Below are 17,755 nucleotides of genomic sequence, written 5' to 3'. Positions count from 1 at the left end.
CTGTTCAAAACATGTACCATGATCAAGGGCGTAGATTTGGTTTGAACATTTTTTTATTTCATTTATCTGCATTTCAATCAGCATTTTATGAGAAGAGTTTTTGCGTGTTATTTTGACCAGTAAATCAGAAAAGTCATTATCTTGAAATCACACCTTTTTTTTTTTAAACAAAGAAGAAAATAGTAAAATATTATATAGCAAAGTGCAGAGCAATAGTTGGACATTTCCATTTTCAAGCAATGGAGGGAAACCTAACAGACAAACTCTCAATAGATTCAACACAGATAAAAAAAAAGTTAATCCATCCATAATATATCGCAAAATTATTGTTATTGCAATAATAGTATATGCAACATACGTATGTGACGTGTGATCAGTGACATTAATCTTATGCTTTGGTTGTTTATCTAAATTTGACCAATCAGATGGGGCCTTACTATCTTAAGCCCGCCTCCCCAGTAGCTGCTGTTCTGCTATTGGCTAGAAGGTGAACCCAGAGCTGAAGATAAACACTAATGGGTGGAGTCGAGACAAGGGGTGAAATTAACCACAGAGTCAGAATATCTGCTGTGGTTTTCACTCATTCATGGTGTATCAAAGACAAAGATGTTTGCACCGTTTTTTTTTTTGTCTGAGACTGAGACAATTACTTGCTTAATTTAATATCAGAACATAAAAAATGATTTTAAAACAGCTAATAAAAATTGTGCTTTTCTAGGTAAATGTTATATTCTAAGAAATTTGGTTATACTCATCAACAATATTGCATTGTCACATATTTTTCCAGCATCGTGCAGCCGTAATACTCATTCTACACATTCTTCAGTGGATATTGGGGCGGTTGACGTTGCATGTTTTGTTTTGTTTTCTTCATTTAACATGCAAACTGATTTGAATCATCACATATTCGACAGGATTTTGACTCTGAATCTTCCGGATATGAAAAATTAAAATGTTTATTTATATAGTGTCACTCACCCCGGTGCTGACCAGCGACAGCATGATTCTCTCATTAAGCGCCAGAGTTTCTCCCTGCTTCATTTTGATACGCTTTTTATCCAGACACTTCATAGCATACCTGAGACACGAGCGTTAATGAGCAGGTGCTTTTAAACAACCTCAAAATGAGCTTATTCAGGGTTTAAATGTCAGGAAAGCACTTACATCTTCCCCGTGTCTGCCTTTCTGCATCCATAAACCTCTCCAAAGCCTCCTCTGCCGATGATGCGGTGCACGCTGAAGTCATTCATTGTCAACTACAAGCAAAATCAGGAGAATATCAGAGAAAACCAGACTTATGGATGTAAACAGAAAGTGTACAAATGAATAAACATGCAAACTCACATGGATGTTGAGCTCTACATTCTTCCACTGGCAGAAACGTGTAAACTTGTCACTACACAGCAAAGCAAAAGACTTTTAGATGATCAAATCGTTCTCAAGAAACAAATTAGTGTGGTGAAACGACTGTATGCATGCAAAATAAAAGTTTTATCTACATGTGTGTACTGTTTACATCTAATATGTGTATATCAGCACACACGTATGTAAATACATGAGGATTTATTTTTACATTTATCTATAAAATATGGATTTAAATGCAACATATCCTATAACTATATATGTAATAATATACTAACTATATAGTTATTATATATATATATATATATATATATATATATATATATATATAGTAATTATATATATATATTTATATATATATATATATATATATATATATATATATATATATATATATATATACATACATATATATATATATATTTATATATATATATATATATATATATATATATATATATATATATGTATGTATGTATGTATGTATATATATATATATATATATATATATATATATATATATATATATATATATATATACATACATACATACATACATACATATATATATATATATATATATATATATATATATATATATACATACATATATATATATATATATATATATATATATATATATATATATATATTTATACACACACACACACACACACACACACATACACTAACTTTAACTATATATGTAAATGTGTTTGCCTGGTATATTTTAAGTATATATGTGTGTATGTGTACATATTATGAAAATATACTTTTATTTTGTATGCAATTAATTTAGGGCTGCACAAAATACCAGCACAACGTATTATCCCGATGATAATATAATGTGTTGGTATTTTGTGCAGCATCCAAAATAAAAGCATATTTTTTAACACACAATACGCACAATATCTGCATTGCAGAAAAATGTTTTGAATAAAACAATTTTATCTGCCAGGTAGTATTATGTTGCTTGCATAATTTGTTTAATCAAATTCGACCAATCAGATGGGGCCATTATCTTTAACCCCGCCTCCCAGTAGGTGCTGTTCTGCTTTATGCAAGACTCGCCCATAGAATTCAGTCATTTATAGTGCTTTAAAGTATTTTTGCCTGAATTTGATTTCATAATAAGTTTAGATTTTTATTTAAATCATTATATAAATAATTTATTGAATTGCTAAAAAAATTATATTATATCACGAGTAATATCGTTATTGCAGTACTCAACAACCAGTAATTGGAATAGCAGAGCTATAAATAAACAGCATTACTAACAGTTTTCAGTAACGAGTAATTAAATGAGTTACTGTTTCTCCTGCTACAACAACGTTACCGACAATAAAAAATGCGCGATACTATAACTGAGAACACTGAAGATGTTTTCATGCGAGTGGCATCTCTTTCAGCCTTTCAGGACCTCTCTTTCTCTGGGGTGCAAGTGTGTGTGTGTGCGTGTGTGTGTGTTCAGGGCTGGGGCAGGACACATAACCAACCAGTGATGATGATGATGATGATGATTATCGTTTGCCAATCAGAGGCAGAGTAGTGTGGCTGTTCACGCACAGTCAGCGGCGCACACACATCAACGACTGAGAGTCAGAACGACGGCAAATGCAAGTTCAAGGCTAGGGTTTGCAAACTGGAAACATAAGCACTCCTTTACTCTCAATGAGGTGAAAGGCAGGAATGTTTATGTATCATACAACTTATGCCCAGGAGAGGAAAAAATAAATAAATAAAAAGAGAGTCTCTCTGCGTTGCTGACGAGTAATTCTACTCTAATGAAGTGCCTCACGTCATCATTCCGCCACTACATCAGTGGCTACGCAGGTAATAACGTGAGCTCTGCTACCACAGGAGGAGATCAAACCCTGACATTAAAGCAAATAAAACTTCCTTCTTCTCCACAGCAAACACTTATTACTCAGACAGAATTAAACAGAATAATATCTAAATATATAGATGAAGACATGCTGCCGTCGTCTCTCACATTATCCCACAATAACATTAAGATACTGTACGACGTGTTTATATTTATTTTACAGTTATTTAAGAAATTAGATTTGTTTAAAGTAAAGTAATAGCTACTTTCCCTGGTAATTAGGTACGTTTATAATTCATATTTATTTATTAAATTTATTAGAAGCCAGTCATGTCACCTTTCAATGAACTTCTGAAAGATATTCCCTCGAAGACTGTCACAGATTTCAACAATATATGGCTGGAAAGAGAGCAAACAAATGCGTCAGGATCTGTTTTCGGTCCAACTAACCAAACACTCGACAACAAAAGCCAACGTGCACTCAGATAAGCAGGTTGGATTTACTGTGGTGTAGGGGGTCTCACCTGAAAGAGATTTGGAGGAACTTGTTTCTTTGCTAGGTGAGTCTGGACATGGTCGACGGCTTTCTTGGAGAAGGGCTGTGAGAAAGGAAGGTGGATTAAGGGACATTTGTGATAAGAGAGGTCAAAACACTAAAACAACATGAACAGTTTCCTCTGGATAAACGTCAGGCATGGACATGAACCTGCTCAGCGTTCATGGCTATCACAACAGAAACACTGTGACAAAGGCGGCAGCGGCCTGGAGTGTCCTGTAGGCCATTGTGTTGGTGCATTCGGGCTTCCTGTTTCTAAAAAACTATGACTGGAGACTGACGGAGGCTAATGGCACTCAACAGAAAACATCTGAATGGAGTCTCTGGATCTCCAGTGCACAATATAAACCATCATCCCTCCAGCATTAGAAAAGCAGAAATGCATCATACTAGGAATTACCATCATAAAGAACTTCAATATCATTATGCTGTGTGTGTGTGTGTGTGTGTGTGTGTGTGTGTGTGTATTATATAGAAAAGTGCTAGAGATGGTGCAAACTGTGGCCTGTTTTTCTTACATGTGAACATGAAAGCAGCTCCTTCATTATGTAGACGTCATAAATCTGTCGACTGCGAGTTAGCCTCTCCTCTTCTGAGTCCAACTTCTCGTACTCTTTAATCTGAAGGGCACAAAACAGGATTAGCGTGATTATCTCAGACACAATCCCACGCTCTTTAAAAGGACACGCCGACTGTGTTATTCTGGCCGAGCAGAACAAAACTGAGCAGGTCAAACACAGACAACCTGGAAACTATCGAGCAGAAAACACACACTCTACTGCCTGCAGTGTTGGATAAGTTACTAATTAATTACATCTTTAAAATTGAATTAAAATTTAGTTTCTAATAAGCAGAAGCGTCGCTAGACCCCATTTACTGGGACACGTGCCCCAGTAAAAATCGCCAGTGCCCCAGTAAATGCTTTGAGATATGATTTACTTTACATTCAAGTGTATTTATTAAGAGTGGTAATCCCAGAATAAAGACGTTACTCTCTATGTGCAAGCGAACCAACGCTAATAAAAGCAATGCAGTTTATTTAAAAAGAAAACCAAGCATGCTCCCGGTCCGGTTGTGAACATGCACACTGAAAAAATAAATGTTGTGAAACCGACGTACAGCTGAGGTGTCTGCACGCACTGAGTTTTGCAAGTCGACCAAACAAAGTTGAAATAATATGATGGTGATCTTCCTTCTGCATTGTTCCTAATAGATTTTTGTGAAGCAGAAAGGAGAGATGATAAGTCAGGGAGGTTACACTTAATACACCTAGTTCTCAGCCATGAGTCAGGGCTAAAGATGTGCGGATCAGCTGAAATGACACCCGAATCAGCGGGTTCATACTAATCATCCACCTGCTCGCACATATAGTTTTTATAGAAATCGCAAATCTACCCATAATTCTCTCTTCATATAGCCGTATGCCATATCCATAAAACACTGTGATATAACCGTGCTCGGATCGGATCGCTTTCTCACTGTAACCGATCCGCACTAGAGTTTGTTTCAATCGAGCCGAGACCACCTCATTCAAGCGATCTCGGAGCGATTAATTTGGCACGGGTCCGAGAGCGATTGGTGGTTTCACATATGCCACAGTAACCGCGCTAACTGGATAAACGAAACACCAAAACACATGTGTTGAGCTGTTGACAGTGGTATATGTCTCCCACACTGCTAAAAACACTATTAGGACACCTATATTTCACTAAAAAGTGTAAATTGGTTGTTTTTGCGTTATTTCAAGCAAATTCGTACTTCTGGTTTGAAACTAATTTTTGAAGCTGCGTCACGGTCATGACATAATAGCGTGTATTCCAGCGTGCAGACTGGACGTCTGTGCCAGAGTGAGTCTTATTACGTCTTACAGTGTGCTGCATTAGTAAAGCTTGGTTCAAACCAATCAGCGCGCTCTATTGTGCAACTTCATTAATATTCATTACTGTCACAGTGTTTAGACGACAGAGACGCCACGTTGTGTTGGCAAAACAAGCGTGAAGTGTTGCTTTTATAGTTTGCTGCAGTTCAGTTTTGTTTTCATTTTCCGGATTCGCTTGTAGTCTCCTCTTAATACAGTTGCAGCTCTAGTTGCTGGTGATTGTCCTGTCTCTACAGATTTGGTAAGTGAGCGAGCAGTGCTCTTTGTTTATTCAGTTCGTATTTTATTCGTATCAAACAAACTATTGCACCGACTGTAAACAATTTAGCACTACAACCAAACTATAACCTCGTGTTGGATTTAGTGACCGGAATAACACACGTGGCTTTCTGACGCTACCTGCCGTGTGCATCTAAGTTTCCGGGAAATGCTGAGGTTTTTTTCTCTCATTCGCCGTGCGGTATCAAACATTGCATGAAAAATACACGCTTAGAGCAGTTCCTCCAATCAAATATCACATTTGTCGCGAGGGACATGACTGAATTCCCTGAATGAAAGAGCCAAACTGCAGTTAAAGTCCACCATTTAATCATTTGGCAAATAATTCGACTACAGATGTCCATGTAAACAGTCACTTTGTCCGCTGTGTGTGTGTGTTTTGACTCTGAAAGTCAGCGTGCCCAAATAGACACTCCCACACCAAGCCTCTTTTCTTCCTCCGACACTCCCCCCTAAACAAAGCTGGACACGCCCACTTTTCTGACTTTTTCCAAAGTAGAGGTGTTAAAAACACCCTGCTGAAACGAGGGGCTTTCATGGCCCTTTAAACTGAGCGGGGTCATGTGACTCTACACATGGTAATCGAAATAAATCAACCCGGAAAAATTTGATCGATTATAGGTTCTGAATGTCGATTACTTATAGATGAATCGTCAGGCCCTAATTTATGCGGAAGGATTTTGAGTGTGTAAGAGCTGAGAACACTTTATTTACATTTTACAACCAAAGACCAATTAGAACCACTCAATTGGTAAACAAAACAACAGCAGGTCTCCAAAACATCCAGAAAATATTCATTTACAAACTGCACTGTACATAAATAATCTAAATATTTGCATATTAATCAATAATACGGAAATTAATATCAAATCTGGAAAAAAAAAAAGCTGTTGTAGCACTAAAATCTGAGAGCGCAGATCCCGTGTGGGCCATCTCATTACATCCAATGGCTATAAAGACTGTTAGAATGCTAGCAAAGCAAAACCAATTTTACCTCCTCGTAAAACTTGAGCTGCGGAACGGCCTCGTCGATCTCGTTCATGCAGAAATCCTTGAAGAGGAGGAAACCTGGAGGAAACAACAAGAGAAGGAAGGAGAATAGAGTTAGATAAGGTGCCAAGCAGAACCACCGAAGGAAAGATCTGACCTTTAAAGCAGGCACAATGCAAGAAAACACATTATATACAGCTGAAGACAGAGTTATCAGCCCACCTGTATATTACTCTGTACACATTTCTAATCATAATAATTTTAATAACTCATCTCTAATAACTGATTTCTTTTGTCTTAGTCAAAAAGACAGCACATAATATTAGACTAGATATTCCTCAAGACACTTCTATACAGTTTAAAGTGATATTTAAAGGTTTAACTAGGTTAATTAGGGTAAAGTTAGGCTAATTAGGCAAGTTATTGTATAACAGTGGTTTGTTGGGATGTAACGATTCACTGTGAACCGGTTGTAAATCAATTCATATATGTGACGATTTAAACCGGTAGCAATGTAGACTGAACTGCAATACATGTTTTGAACAAAGGGGGCGCTGTGTTTACAGGCACAATCTCGCTTTACATGCACATCAGCGGCGAGCAAGTGTGAAGAGGTTTTTCAGACTGAAAGAGAAAGTTGTGCTGTAACAGAAGCAGGTATTAGATTATTTTACCCTCTCCTTTTCAAATGAGTTTATGCATATTTTAATAATTTGTTTATTATTATTCTTATGTTTATGACTATCTCTTCTTAAGTGTATCACACTGACACTTAAACTAATTAATTATACAAGCAATGCTAATTATTCACCTTTACAATCAAGTTCAACTCCTGTCTCTATCCTAGTCGTTTTATAAGCAGTATGTTATGCCTGTGGAGCAGAGGGCCTATTGACCACCTCTGTACACACTGCTCTCTGCTTTAGGAAAGGCTTTACTCTCCACAATAGCCATCTCAGTTCCTAGTGAAAAGGTTTTTTCAGCAGGGGACATTGTATATGTGCAAAAACCTCAGCTTATGCCAGAAAACACAGATATGCTGATAATTCTTTTAAAATATGTGTGTAAAATACAGAGATGTATAGTAACGAAGTAGAACTACTTCACTACTGTACTTAAGTACTAAAAGGCAGTATCTGTACTTTACTGGAGTATTATTTTTTTCTCCTACTTCCACTTTTACTTAAGTACATATTTTCCATGAGTTTAATACTTTTACTCCGATAGATTTTTTATGTGCTGCATCGTTACTCGTTACTAGGGGTGTCAAAATGATTGATATTAGTTCAGTAATAATAGGTCATAACCGGTGATTACGTGATGACGTCATTTATCTCCTATGCGCGATGTCGCAATACTATGGCGAAGGACGGAGGCGCGAGGGCGAGAGAAGGCGGCACAGCACTCCAGCCGCTAGTTTACTGTTAGGGAGAAATGTTGTAAAACTTCACCCCTGCCTATCTCTCGCTCTCTCACTTTGGACATTTGACCCGCTGGAACAGTTTGTAAGGTAACTTTTCCTCTCTTCTTAGCTGTTAAAGCTGTGGATCTAGACATGAGCGTGCCTCATGTGCAATTAAGTTTTCTCCACTGTGTCTATTACCCGTGATAATCGCTTATTTTTCCCGCCATGGGTGAACAGCGCTTATATTTCTAAAGCCCTTTCCATTGAGGATAATAACCAATCATAGACCCGCCTGTCAGCGCTCAAAAAGCAGGCGGGATAATATTGACATGAGTTTATTAGCTGTATATGCTCGTGCTGTCTTTTGTGTATGAGTTTTGTTTGATACATCCAGAAAGAGTGTTTTCTTTGAGCAGGTCAAATTAAGGGCACAGTTCGTATATCTGACTGCTGTATTAAAGGACAAAATTTTTATTACAAAAAACCCTTTAACTGTCACACCAAGACAAAAGCAATAGAATTTTTTTGATTGCATTTTTTAACTCCCAATGTCGCTAGTTAATAAGATCAGTGCATTTTTATTCAACACATCACAATATTTCTAAAATATCAGCCTCTACCAAATGGTTGAGATGTTGGTTTATGGTAAAAGTACCAGAATTAATAAATATACTACAGAAAATATGAACTGTAAGACCAATTTCATTAAAAACATGATAAAAATGAATAACAATTATTACTAAATCATAGCCATAAGCCATAAAATATTTCAGATTTTCATTTAACACAGTAATATGCACGTTTTCCTGTTTTTTTTTTTTTACAATAAAATCAAAATCAAGTGAATTAGTGAAGCAGGATTTAGTTTGCTTGTTTAGTTTAGTTTCACGAGTGCTTCCAGAAGACAGAACTCCTGTTCATTGTGGTATTAACCAATCAAACTTCAAAACTCCCAAAGTGTGAGTGTGTCTGTGTGTGTGTGTGTGAGTGAGAGTGAATAATGTGTGATTAAGAGAAAACAACAGTGTGTGTGTGTGTGTGTGTGTGTGTGTGTGTGTGCGTGTGCGTGTGTGTGTGTGTGTGTGTGTGTGTGTGTAAGAGAGAGTGTAAAAACAATTGCAACCTATGTAATGTCCCCACAATTCACAAAAATGTGTGTGAGAGAGAGCGATAGAGAGAGAACTGTGTGTGTGAGAGTGTATGAATGTGTGAGTGGGGAGAGAGTGGGAGAGAGTGTACATTTAGGTGTGTGCAGGGCTGTGTGTGTGTGTGTGTGTGTGTGTGTGTGTGTGTGTGAGAGAGAGAGAGAGAGCAAGAGAGTATGTATGTGAGTGAACATGCTGAATTATCTCATCAGTGAAGGCATTTTCTGGTAAAAGGGCCTGACGATGTGAGCTCTTGTACCATAGAAACTATTTACAGAGAAAAACAATATCATAAGCCATGTTTCTTTTCGTTCTGCTTAATCAAGTACCCCAAAAAAGATATTTAAAATAAACAAAACAATTAGTGTATTTTGACTGCTTTCTTTAATAACTACATTACACAATACTTGTACTTTTACTTTCAGTACTTGAGTAGTAAATTTTGAAATAAACTACTTGCAATACTTAAGTACAAAAAATGTTGAATACTTTTGTACTTCCACTTAAGTATGGTGCTTAAAGAGCACTTCTACTTCTACTCAAGTCAATTTTTGATAAAGCACTTGTACTTTTACTTAAGTATGGGTCTCTAGTACTTTATACATCTCTGGTAAAATACCAGCAAAGTCACAGTTTCAGGTTGCTTACATTAATGAGTCTTCTTTAGTTTCTATTATTGTAGCTGACGCTGATCGGTCAGCTTGTATTTTTGTTTATTGTTTCGTATTTCATTATTTGAATGTGTATTGGTGTGTGTTTATGTTACAAATTTCTTTGTTTCTGGTTGGCTTGAGTGGGAGGTCACATGATTCTCTCTGATCGATTTAACCTGCGAGAGTTTGCATGGTCACTCAGCATGGTGAGATCTCAACGCAAGCACCTGTTGAATGCCCCTGCTTATTCTACAGCTGGTTATCAGGCCAACACGGTAAACTAAACATTGCTTTGTATATGATTTGTTTATTTTCATGTCCTTTTGATTGTGTTTGTGTGAAACGGTTGGTTTGTTTATTTGTTTATCCTTTAGTTTTCACGGTGTTCATTAAACTAAACGCACGGACATCAGTATTTGGGAGGCGTGGACTGTTTTAATAACCGGCGGGTAGCTACAAATATTCTTTGTTGTTAAAACAGCAATTTAGTAATGTATTATTTTGCAGCATTTAAAAAAAAAATGAAAGGGCTTTTCACTTTAAATTTGTTTCAAATAATTTTGTTTAAAAATCGTGAATCGTATCGAATCGTGAGTCAGGTGAATCGTTACATTCCTAGTGGTTTGCTCTATAGACAATACAAAACAAATATTGCTTAAGGGGGCTAATAATGTTGACCTTAAAATGACTTTAAAACAGTTAAAAGCTGCTTTCATTCTAGCCAAAATAAAACAAATAAGACTTTCTCCAGAAGAACAAATATCATCAGACATCCTGTGAAATTTTCCTGAATCTGTTCAACATTATTCTGGGTATATTTAATAAATTCACATATTATATAAAACAATATGAACAGACGCATTAATGAGGCCTGTTGAAGTTCCTGAAAGGCGTTCATGCCAAAGTAAACTTAAGTATAAAGGAAGGGGAAAACAATAAAGAGACGCTCAAACAACAGCTGAACCACCATGAATAAATAACACGATTTACTTTGAAGGTGGAAGCAGTGTTGGCATAACCGAATCAACATCACGAGCTGAAGAAAGACCACAAGGCAGATACAAGATAACACTATATCTGTAATCATCACAAACTTTCAGTCTGGCAATGAAAGACTTTCCTGAAATATTATTCAATGTATAGTGTATTACATTTTTATTTATAAAACGAGGATGTCGAATGCTTGATTCTGATTGGCTGATGAAGGTTCATTTTAAAGGAGTACAGTTATTTTCCGATAAACGCACAGATAGTAGTTCCGGCAGGTTTTGAGCTCTTTACAGCTCCTTCACACTACACTGTTTATATTAATGATTTCAGTTATTTCACAGCTAGATGCTAATGGTCTAATCTGATTCAATGATCTATGCTAAGCTAAGCTAAAGTTCTCCCATCAGACCTGGTTCTACTTCTGTTGATATTTGATTCTGATTGGCTGATGATGGCTCATTTTTAAGGTGTGCTGTCATTCTCAGATAAATGCAGAGATAAAGTAGTTCCGGCAGGATTTGAGTGCAGTTTACCTCCAGATCTCTACGCTGAATGATTCCAGTTTTTCACAGCTAGATGCTAAGGGTCTAATCGGATTCTATGATCTATGCTAAGCTAAGCTAAAAGTACTTCTGTTGATATTTGATTGGCTGATGAAGGTTTGTTCTATGGTGTATTGTTATTTTGAGATAAATGCACAGCTAAAGTAGTTCTTGTAGGTGTTGAGCGCATTACAGCTCCAGATCAAGATTATTTTGATAATTGATTCTGATTGAAACATCTTATTGTAAAAATGAAAGTGGATTACTTCTAGGATTTTACCTATTGCGGACTATTTTTAGAACGAAACTCCCGCAATTAACAAGGGACCACTGTAATCTTATTTTAAAACTGGACTTAATAGGAAAATCTAGTTCACTCACGATGATGATGTACAGAAAATTCCACCAATCACAAGCACAAGAGAATAAAAATAAACCACAATATAACCCACAAATTGTGCAACAAACAGTATATGATGTGCATAAACAATATATGATGTGCATTAATTTAACAAGTTAGGCATATCAACAGGTCAGTATTAAAAGCTGAGAATGGCAGCATGGTGTTTTAGGTAAGATAAATAATGATAATAAAAAGAAAAGAACAATTTAAAAGAGAGAAAAAGGGGAATATATATTAAACTGAATAGGCTGGGGGTGTCATGTTTTTCAAACTAGTGGTATTTCTAAATTACTGTCATTTGCTCTGCTTCATTGGATTTAAGTTGTTTGTCATATTAATGTCAGATAAGCATTTTGAGCAATTTTCAGAGGTAAAGAACCAAAAAGCAAATGTGTAAAAACAATAAAACAAAACAAAGACAGATTACATAATATATTTTGCATTATGATGATAACAAATCTACAAGCTTTGTCTGGCAAAATTAGATGAAATAACTCTTCATTTAATCCCCACTGTTTAATTTGGGATCAAATGTATGACGCAAGCCCCTTGTGAGAGATTCACCCAAACAGTAGATCTGTCATCGGTGACTCAGGGATGCGCTGACGGTAAACGCTCTCAATGAATGATAACAATCGGCTAACCAGCTGACCGTGGATTAGTTACTGTTGAGAGGATTATCTGGAAATCACAGGACAGACACCACTCTCCTAATTCAGAAAATCCTCCATCAGACGGCCACCTTCACCTTTCATTTGACTTCTTCATCTGCCTTTAGTCAAAGCACGAAGCAGAAAGTCACCAGAAAAGCAACCCTGCTAAAATATCTTGACTGTTATTTTAACAATGTGCAATTTTAATAGTGTAGTCTCTGCTTTGACGCACTTTATTTTACATTCAATTGATAAATACAACCATAAATGTTTTGCTTTCCTCCGGCTTAGTTCCTTTATTTATTAGGGGTCGCCGCTATGCTGACACACAGGTATGTGTAGCTCCGCCCTCTTTTAAAAAGAGCACAATCTCATTTGAATTTAAAGCGGCAATCACCAAAACACCACAATTAGGATCAAATACTAAAAGTGACACTTATGAAGCATTATTTGGGAGTATTTTGCCAGAAAACACAAAATACAAACTCTAGAGACATCAAACTTAGATTAAACGAGATTAATCTAGATTTTAAAAAATGAATCTATGCCCACCTATAATTTTAACTCAATGGAAAAAAAATTTCTATAGCTGCACTAAACTGAATATGAAGAAAACCCTCGCTCCAAGGCTGCCCTTAAGATGCCAGAACAACCATTCAGCGAAACATCATCATCAATAAAACCCCAGAAAATATCAAGATTTGTGTGTGTCTGTATCGCACAGCCCTTCAACTGCAGTAGAAGATGATCAGCACTGACAGCAAAGTTGGGACTGTTCCCATGGCAACAATAACAGGCAGCATCATGACCTCGGTGAGCGACTGATGCCCGTCTCTGCGTCTGATTGGACACACACACACAGCCAAAGTCAGAGCGAAATGCAATTCAAGGGTGTTTATAAGTGATGTGGCCTTCACTAGTGATGTAAATGCAGCAGATTGAAGACGCTCACAAGAAGAACCGCGGATGGTTTGCGTGAGAGATTCAGGATGGAGCGATGAGATGGGAGGACGTGGCTTTTCTGATACCCGCAGCATTAGCGCGAGCTGATTACTGCTGTTAAAATAGGAGGGTAATGCAGCCCTTAATTGGATCACAGCGGAATTATCTTGCAGGAGATTAAAAGCAAAAAAATAAAAAATAAAACACACACACAACAAACATGATGCCGCTGGGCAGATACAGCACAATTTCTATAGCTATTCATTTAAAATAATAATAAATGTAAAAATGATAATAATAATAATAAAGAAGTTTAAAAAATAGTACTAAACAGCTGAACTTAAAAAGGACAGAATGAATGATAAAATCACAGAAATACATTTCTATTAATGTACTGTTTATTTTTAACATATATTTATGGGTTTTTAAGCACCAAAATAATGAAAGTGGAATACAGTTTTTGGTTATATTCTGATTATGTTCAGGCTATGTTCAGGTAACATTCTGGTAATATTCTGTTACGGCTTAGGCTATGTTAAGGTCATGTTATGACTTTGATCTGGCTATGGTTTGATTTTGTTCTGGCTATTTTCAGGTTATATTCAGGTTTTGTTTTGACTACGTTCTGGATATTTGCAAGCTATGTTAAGGTCATCTTATGGCTATGTTTTGGTTATGTTCTGGCTATGTTCAGGCTATGTTCATGCTATGTTTAGGCTATATTCTGGTAATATTCAGGCTATGTTAAGGTCATGTCATGGCTATGTTCTGACTATTTTCAGGCTTTGTTCAGCTTATGTTCTGGTAATGTTCAGGCTATGTTAAGATCATGTTCTGCCTATGCTCTGGCTATGGTTTGGTTATGTTCTGGCTATTTTCAGCTTATGTTCAGGTTTAGTTTAAGCTATGTTCTATTTATTCCCAGGCTATGTTCAGACTATGTTTTGGCTATGTTCTGGTAATGTTCTGATTATACTTAGGTTATATTCTGGCTGTGTTTTGGTAACGTTTTGGTCATATTCAGGTAATGGTTCTGTTATGTCCTGATTATGTGTAGGTTATTTTCTGGGTATGTTCAAGTTATGTTTCAACCAATAAAATAATAAGTGGAATACAGTTTTTGGTTATGTTCAGGCAATGTTCTGGCTATGTTAAGGTCATGTTGTGCCTATGATCTGGCTTTGTTTCGGTTATGTTCTGGCTATTTTCAGGTTATGTTCAGGTTTTGCTTTGGCTATGTTCTAGTTATGTTCAGGTTATGTTAAGGTCGTGTTATAGCTATATACTGGATATGTTCAGGCTATTTTTAGCCTATGTTCAGGTTATGTTCAGGTTATGTTCTGGCAATGGTCAGGCTATGTTCAGGTCATTTTATGGCTATTTTCAGGTTGTGTTTTGGCTATGTTCTGGTATAGTTCAGGCAATTTTTTATGCTGTTTGTGCTATGCTCTGATAATGTTCTAATTATGCTTAGGTTATGTTTTGGCTATGTGTCGGTAATGTTCTGGTTATGTTCAGGTAAAGGTCAAGTTATATCCTGATTATGTTTAGGTTATGTTCAGGCTATGTTTCTGTTATGTTCTTGTTACGTTCAGGTAATGGACAAGATATGTTCTGATTATGTTTAAGTTATGTTCTGGGTATGCTCAAGTTATGTTGTTTCAAGCACCAATATAATAAAACTATGTAGCAAAAACATCAAAATATTACAACTATGTACTTTGATACTTTATTCATATCTTTCTCTCTTTCAATGATAGTCTTTGGGACTTTTTTGACATAACACAACAGGACCTCAGAGTATGAGCAATAGTATTAGTGATACTAATAAGAGGCTCTCAGCAACATTTTTCTGCTCTCAGTATCTTCCCAGTCGTCCTCTTCCTCCTCTGTTATCTTTCGCACACTCATCTTTCGTCTTCCTCCCTTTCCTGCTGTCTGCACTCACTGTAAAGTCTCAAATACACCATCCAGACAGAAATAAACCCAGCAGACACAGATGTATGAAAACACAGCAATGGATCACAGTGAAAACATATCGATTAGATGGCGGAGGTAGAAATGGAGAAAGAGTCATCGGGAAGAAGGTATAAAAAGTGGATTAAATGAGTGGGTCCAACAGCTCCAGGGACCTGTACCATGAAGTTGGTTTAGCAGGTTAAGTTTTAGTTTAGTTTAAACCAATCCTGTGTTTTAGGTATGATGAAGGTGGATTGACTTTAATATCTTGTTGTCATCATGGTATAAGATGCTGCAGAGTTAACCTCTTTGGATCAGGCTATGTTCTGGCTATGTTTGATTATGTTCAGGTTATGTTTTGGCTATTTTCAGGCTATGTTAAGGTCATGTTATTGCTATGATCTGTATGTGTTCAGGCTACTTTCAGGTTATGTTTTGACTGTTCTGGTAATGTTCAGGCTATGTTCGTGCTATGTTCATGTTATGTTCTGGCTATGTTATGGCAATGGTCAGGCTATTTTCAGGCTATGTTCAGGTCATGTTCCGGCTATGTTCAGGCTATGTTCAGATAATATTATGGTTATGTTCTGGCTATGTTTTGATTATGTTCTGGCTATGCTCAGGTTATGTTTGAGCTAGATTCTGGTTATGCTCAAGCTATGTTAAGGTCATGTTATGGCTATGTTTTGGTTATGTTCTGGCTATTTCTAGGTTATGTTCAGGTTTTATTTTGGCTAGGTTCTGGTTATGTTCAGGCTACATTCATGTTATGCTCTGGCTATGTTACGGCAATGGCCAGGCTATTTTCCGGCTATGTTCAGACTATGTTAAAGCTATGTTATGGCTATTTTTAGGTTATGTTTTGGTTATGTTCCGGTAATGTTCTGGTAATGTCCTGAACATGCTTAGGTTATGTTCTGGCTATGGTTCAGTTATGTTCAGGTAATGTTCCGATTATGCTTAGGTTATGTTCTGGACATGGTCAAGTAATGTTCTGGCTTTGTTTAGGTTGTGTTCATGTTATTATTTGGCTATGTTTAAGCTAGGTTCTGGCTATGTTCAGGTAATGTTCTGGCTATGTTTTATTTATAATCATCAAATCCACTATAAGCAAAAGTGACAGCCATTTTCTTGATTTCTCTTTCTCCAAATTATAGGTCATTGTATAGTAAAACACAAAGTGTGTATTATAATTATTTTAGATGATTTATGCACTTTATGATATATGTAATTCATTACACAAGCAGTTTTAGTTAAATAAACAATTAATTTAAATAAACAAATCTATATACAGCTCTTTTTAATCACCTGTTTTTAATCAGTAATCAGTTTGTCAACACAAAACTAATATTGTAATCCTGAGTTTGTTAAACTACCATCACGGTACAGGCCCGAAGTCTGCCGGAGAATCCACATAAACATGCTGACTGCACATGAATGGAAATTGAAAAATCAAACGCTCTAATTCAAGGTTTGCTCACGAGGAATGAGTAGGTGAACCGAGTGACAGAAATAAAAATCCAGCTGAAGAGGCCTTACGTCACAGAGTTAATGGATTACCCTTAATCGTACTTTCAATACGCAGAGCGATCTCTCTCGGCCTGATTGCAGAATTCTCACTCTTGTCTGAGTACAGGTGGGGTTAAAGCTCACTGACAGACCACTCAGTGTTTTTCTTCTTGATGCACAGGAGATCTAGGAGGACTGTCATCATATCACAAACTCATCAGTGCCATAATCCGCTAGAAATCCAATGAGAGCTTCTCTGAATACAGCTGGGGAATAATTACATGCAGGTCTGCAAGGCATCCACTGATTTGTCTCTTCCACACAGCTGATTTAAAGACATCACTAATATTTATTTCAATACGAAGGGTGTATAGGCTTGAGTAAATGATATTATTTGTTTTTTTGTAGGACAGTAGATGTGGGCGAAAAAAAAAATGATGGTAGGGGATGGTCGGGTCAGAATTTGGTGTCAACAGCATGAAAGCATGGATCCATCCTGTCTTGTATCAGCGATTCAGGCTGGTGGTAGTGGTGTAATGGTGTGGGGGAGATTTTCTTGGCACACATAGGGCCCATTAGTACCAGTTGAGCATGGATTAGGGCAGTTTTGAAGGCAAAAGGGGGTCCAACCCAGTACTAGTAAGATGTACCTAATAAAGTGGC

The 17,755-nt window shown here is 36.7% G+C and overlaps 1 protein-coding gene across 4 annotated transcripts in view; it reads right to left on the bottom strand.

The window, feature by feature from the left end:
* grk3 (G protein-coupled receptor kinase 3) overlaps positions 1 to 17,755 on the bottom strand; it is a 146,958-nt gene that overhangs the window by 67,049 nt on the left and 62,154 nt on the right. For all 4 annotated transcript variants that reach the window (XR_012385966.1, XR_012385967.1, XM_009305689.5 and 1 more), the window contains exons 3-9: positions 6,896 to 6,969; positions 4,262 to 4,363; positions 3,712 to 3,786; positions 3,525 to 3,586; positions 1,345 to 1,396; positions 1,165 to 1,256; positions 979 to 1,078 (exon numbers count right to left, since the gene is read on the bottom strand). Coding sequence is in view for 2 of the 4 variants with exons in the window: in XM_009305689.5 (XP_009303964.1) it covers positions 979 to 1,078; positions 1,165 to 1,256; positions 1,345 to 1,396; positions 3,525 to 3,586; positions 3,712 to 3,786; positions 4,262 to 4,363; positions 6,896 to 6,969 (557 nt within the window). In the remaining 2 variants the exon portion in view is untranslated. The remainder of the gene's footprint in view (positions 1 to 978; positions 1,079 to 1,164; positions 1,257 to 1,344; positions 1,397 to 3,524; positions 3,587 to 3,711; positions 3,787 to 4,261; positions 4,364 to 6,895; positions 6,970 to 17,755) is intronic.

Source organism: Danio rerio, chromosome 10, assembly GCF_049306965.1.
Source record: "Danio rerio strain Tuebingen ecotype United States chromosome 10, GRCz12tu, whole genome shotgun sequence".
Classification (NCBI taxonomy): domain Eukaryota; kingdom Metazoa; phylum Chordata; class Actinopteri; order Cypriniformes; family Danionidae; genus Danio; species Danio rerio.
This window is presented reverse-complemented; position numbering and strand designations above follow the sequence as displayed.